This window comes from Pinus tabuliformis, chromosome 3_2 (assembly GCF_031772625.1).
Source record: "Pinus tabuliformis cultivar Carrire ecotype Pingquan chromosome 3_2, CPIR1, whole genome shotgun sequence".
NCBI classification, from domain to species: Eukaryota; Viridiplantae; Streptophyta; class Pinopsida; order Pinales; family Pinaceae; genus Pinus; species Pinus tabuliformis.
Window position 1 is genome coordinate 995,220,174 of NC_142302.1, and position 5,841 is coordinate 995,226,014.

General features: G+C 36.4%; 1 protein-coding gene across 1 annotated transcript in view; it reads left to right on the forward strand.

Moving 5' to 3' along the window:
* The window catches only part of LOC149183963 (uncharacterized), a 13,131-nt gene extending 8,478 nt beyond the window's left edge, over positions 1–4,653 (forward strand). The window contains exon 3 of the mRNA XM_089415162.1: positions 3,594–4,653. Coding sequence (XP_089271288.1) covers positions 3,594–4,653 — 1,060 coding nt within the window. The remainder of the gene's footprint in view (positions 1–3,593) is intronic.
* The last annotated feature ends 1,188 nt before the right edge of the window (positions 4,654–5,841 follow it).

Consider the following 5,841-nt stretch of genomic DNA (forward strand, 5'->3'; position numbering starts at 1 on the left):
ATTACTATAACAAGTTTTGTTGAAGTCTCTGCGCATAAAATTGGTATCAGAGTCAGTAACGTCTAGTTCGCCTAGAAAATCCACTCAAGAAAATCCCTTGCGGGATATGTTCACCACTGCCTCTAGTCGAGTTCTTAATTCTGCCGAACTTGCATATGAGGAAAGTCAACCCACTGCTAGATGGCAGTTACCTATCATTAATGCTTCACAAGTCTATGCAGATCTATCTGCATTTCATTTAGTTGCTGCTACCCGTATTAGTATAAAGGAGTCCATAAGTCAGATACAAGAAAATTCTGACTGTGTACAGAGTATATCCCTCGATCCCAAAACATTACAGGCCGAGGCTAAATGACTAAAAGCTCGATATTTTCCTCTGGGTTGTATAAGAATAGAGATACATGCACTTACTAATCAAGGTCTAAATACATTTGTATTAGCTACTATCTGTGACCTTACCCACAATAAATATACACATTCCTTAATAGGTGGGATAGTCGCACCTCTATCAAATGGGCCAGTATATTTTGATTGCTATCCAAATTTCTCTGTTTATGTCTTTGATGAACCATAAAAGACATCCTTCAATTACAAATCCAAACCACTGGATTTGACATGAACAGAAAACGGCATAATATAGCAATCCAGTTCCGAGGGTGTTTTAAACATACTAATACATTATATCTAGTAGTTCTGCATGCCCCAAGCAAGGATTCAAAAGCCAGTGTTGTCGTACTCACAGATGCAAGAAACTAGAAGATTGAGCACCAAACAATCAAATGGGAAGATCTAAACTTCCCCGAACATTGGTTTGTCTCGAATCCCAAGCCTCCTTCTGTCAAAAAAATAACCTCTGCAGATATTCACGAAGAATCATCCAAAGCCATTCTCTCCTTTCCCCATAGATCCACAATTGATAGAAAAGGGATTAATGAAGATTGTAGAATGTCTCATTTTTATGTTTCTCCAGAACTGGCTGATACTGCTTCCTCCAGTTCCTCTGTAAATTCTTGTAAGCATATTTCTCTTTTTGAGTTAGCCCAGCTTGTGAATTTTAATTCTTTAGAAGTCAAATGTCCTAAGTGTCAAAATATTATCAATTTAAGCCAACTTGCAAATCTGGTCCTACATGAGAACCATAATCCCAAAACAGGTGAAGCACCTCCTTCTACTTCTGTTACTACCTGTCCAAATCCTAAATGCTCTGAAATTCCATTCCCCCATGAATCTGAGCATGTTCTCATGATACATACAGTTCCTACCTTAGAAGAAGAAGATCCAAGGCTTACATAATTGTTTTCATATACAAGACCAGTAAAACCAAGATATGGTCTCGGTTATCTTGAAAAATAAAAAAGATTGATTCCCAACTGCAGATTTGGCCGAGTTCGGAAGATTGTAAAAAGCCTAGTACAACAGAGATGCATAAGTTCTTTATGCTTATGGATGGTTGTCCAAAAACCAAAATCCCAAAAAAATGGATGAAAGCAATGTTGAATTGGGATATTTCCACAAACCCCAAAGCTAAAGAATTTGGAAGCAGTCATATTGTTCCTCAGAAAATAGCAATGTCTGTAGAATGGAAAAACCACATGGAATCTACTGATACTTGGATTTCTTTCTATACCTGGTTAGAAAGAAGACAGATTGCTAATGTTTTAATGACTGACTCATCAGCATCCTCTCCATCCCAACATCTCTAGCAAGCTCTAGATGGCCTTAAGGTTGCGACTCCAACCACATTTCCACCTTATAAGGGAATTGTGCTTGGAGAAGGACAAAGTTCTGCCAAAGCAGTTCCTTTAGTCTTAAAGGATGATAATGCAATCGACACTAAAGGCAGAATTTAAAAAATAGTAGAGAAGTTGAACTAGACGAATACTGCTTTGAAAGGCCTTGAAATGAATATTGCCAAAGCTTCCGTAGTCAAAGACCAGTTTGATACTGTTCAGGTTTCCTTGAATACTATAAATAATGCTCTAGATAAAGTACGATTTGATAATTCAGTTGTCAAGACTTATATGAGAAAATCTCTAGACAAATTAGAGAACGTAGAAGACAAAGTGATAGAGCACATTGATTCTACATCAAGTCAATTAACAAAATTGGTAAATAAAGTAGACATATTATCTATTGGCAAAACAGAGAAACCAATTCTAGCAGCATTTATGCACAAAGGATTTGCACAAATATAAGACCCTATCAAACCCATCGACAGATTTCGATTATTATTCCCCAAGGAGTTTGCATCCCAAGAAATAAAAGAGGAAACCAACAAAGAAGAATCATCTAAGGTTGCAAAAACACCAAAAGATGAGCATATCACATTCTTAGCTTTATTTAAAGAAGAAGAAAAGATAGAATTTTTACCTATATATGAGCCACTAGAAAGTCAATACACTAGGTATGTTGCGCCTGATATCCGTGGCAAGGGTAAAATTCCAGAAACTCACACATTCTTTGCTAATTCTCATAGAGAATGGTCTATAGACAACAGAATCTTCTCCTGCTTTGATTAAGAAAATGGAAGATCAATTGCTCAAAGATGAGCAAGGTAACATAATCTACAATCCAGATGGGACGGTCCAAAACAATATGATTGGAGCTCTAACCTCCATGATCGTTGAACATTGGTGTGGTTCAGACGCTAATATAGCTGATAAAAATGAAGTTGTTCTAATGAACCTCAAATGTTACAAGATCTCTCAATATGAAGACTTCCATAGAGACTGGATGCAGAGGATATATGAGACAAAGGACTCCAAAAATCTATTGTGGAAACAAGTTTACTTGGCAGCACTTCCATCAAAGTTTGTAGACTATCTTTGATTACAACAAGTCTTCCGGATGCCATTTGAGTCCTATACATGGGGACAGATTTACAGTTTGATTACTAAAACATTGGTTGGCCTTTGTACTAGTGCAAAGGTAAATAATTCATTAGAAAAGTTGTCCAGATTTCCGGATAGCAAATATTTTTGCAACAAATATGGCCTATCTCTAGAAGATCCACTAGTTAAGAAAAGGAAGCTCAAAAGAAGAGCTAAGAAAGAAAAGCTACACACAACCAGAAAAAATTATAATAGATTCAGTAAGAAAAGGCCTCCATCTAGGCCCCGTGCACAACAGAAAAGAAAGGGATATTACAGGTATATCCCAAAAACACACTATTACAGGCCATCTGATATCCACTTACACAGTCATAAACAAGAAAAGTGGAACAAACTGACTTGTTGGCTCTGTGGCCAAACAGGACACACTGCAAATAACTGTCCTGTAGGAGAAGAGTTGAAAAAGAATCATGGCAAGAAATCTCAGCCACAAAATCAAAAATTAAAACAAGTCAAGACTGAGACCCAATATTTTTGCATGAAATGTGGGTCCAAATCTCATAGGACAGAGCATTGTCCTAATGTTACAATTGGTGATCACCCCCAAATTCAACAACAAGAATTGTTGTACTCATCTGATGAATTCTCAAATTCAAATAATAGTCCTATCTATTCATCTGAAGAATTTGAAGAAATAAATCTTCATGCTAATGCCTGTAATTGCTCAGATTCAGACAATTGTAAATGCATTTTTACTGACAGTGAATCTGATTCTACAGAATCATCTTTAGAAGAAGAGGCACAGTATAAGAAACTCAAAGAAAAAGTTCTTATGGCTCAAACAGAGGAAGATGAAATAAAAATCTTATCTCAGATCCGTGCAATGGAGGATGGAGAAATGAAGACCCGCCTCACAGAAGCCTTCATGGATCAGCTGAAGATTTCAAATAACAACAAAAATTCTGGTAAGAAGCCACTTTTTATTGATGCCTCATATGCAAGAAATGCAAAATATTTTCAAAGACAAAGACAACAGGACAAAGTCCGCCCACTTACCTTGGGGGAAGTAAGCCATGAAATACACAATCTCAAATCTGAAATTTCCCAGCTAAAAATTCAGGTTCAGGGATTAGAAAAAGGAAAAATGCATAAAGAAACAAAACCAGAAGAAGAATCTGATCCAGAAGATTACTATAAAGCAAATGTCCAGATCTATGAAGGAATAAAAGATAATGATTTTGGTTTTCAAGAAATGCGGATACTCACAGTCGAGTATCAACAACACCACGTACAGGTACAAATTTGTATACATAATGAAATTTTTAATTTGACTGCACTTATTGATTCTGGAGCATACATGAATATACTCAACAATAAAGTGATCCCAACAAAATTTTGGATGGCAGCTAAAAGAGAAGTTATTGGTCTAGGCAATAAGACATTGAATTATGAAGTGCCCAAAGCTTCTATATGTTTTGACAGACATTGTATAAAATTGAAATTTGCTATTGCTGACATCCCAGTTGATTGCATCCTAGGAAACATTTTTCTAGCTGTTGTAGAACCTCATGGTTCATACAGGACAAAGAACAACAAAGGTGGATATTTTATCACTCTGCCTACTTCCAGTGGCCAATCCAGAAGGATAGAATTGCCATATGTATCGACCCCAAGAATCTCGACAATGGTCCAAACTATGAAAGAACTAGAAAAAGCAGAAGCCAAGTTATCAGACTTAAAAGATCTGAAATCCACTCTCAGCATCTCAAAGCAGTTAACTTCTCCAGCAGTACAGAAAAAGATTTCAGAGCTAAAAGTCTAGATTGAAAATGAATGCTGCGCTGAAGAACCAAATGCATTTTGGCACAGGAAGCAACATTCAGTTGAGCTCCCATACAAAGCAGAATACACAGACAGACCTTGTAAAAGCAAGGCAATCCCAATGAATAAAGAGTATAGAGAACTCTGCTAGAAAGAGGTCTAGAACCTGCTAGACAAAAAACCGATTAGAGAATCAACCAGTCCATGGAATTGTTATGGGTTTTATGTCAATAAAAGATCAGAACAAATCAGAGGAATTCTGAGACTGGTCATAAATTACAAGCCTCTGAATGCAGTAATATCAGATGATACATATCCAATCCCCTACAAGGGTGATCTGATCAGTAGAATTGCAAGAGCCAAAGTATTGTCAAAATTTTATCTAAAATCAGGTTTTTGGCAAGTCGCCATTTCGAAGAAAGATAAATTTAAGACCGCCTTCAGTATCCCAACAGGGCACTATGAATGGAATGTTATGCCATTTGGCCTCAAACATGCTCCGTTAAAATTTGAGAAGGTAATGGACAACATTTTTAAGCCATTTTTTGATTGGTTAATCGTGTACATAGCTGACATTTTGATCTTTTCCAAGAACTTGCACGATCATTTCAAGCATATTTAGATCTTTGTAAATACCATCAAAAGTAATGGTTTAGTCCTAAGTAAGAAGAAGATTGAGGTTTTCCAAACTTCCATTAAGTTTTTAGGCCACAATATTTTTAATGGCCAAATTTCACTGCAGAAACATGCTCTTGAATTTTCGAGCAAGTTTCCAGATATAATAACTAACAAGACTCAACTGCAACGTTTTCTTGGCTGCCTAAATTATGTCAGTAATTTCTATCAAGATTGTGCAAAGGACAGAAGTCTGTTGAACCAACGTCTACACAAGAATCATGAACCCTAGACTTCAGCTCATACCAGAGCTGTACAAAATATCAAGTCGAAGGTAAAAACTCTCCCCATATTATACATATTAGATGATGCTGCATTCAAAATCGTGGAGTTAGATGCCAGCAATATTGGTTGGGGAGGTATTTTGAAACAAAGAAAAGGGTTAGAAGAGCAAATTATTCAATTTGCTTCAGGAACATGGAACCCTACTGAGAAGAATTATTCCATCATTGAAAAAGAAGTTAAAGTTGCATGGAATTGCATTGATAAATTTGAAATTCATCTTATCAATAGA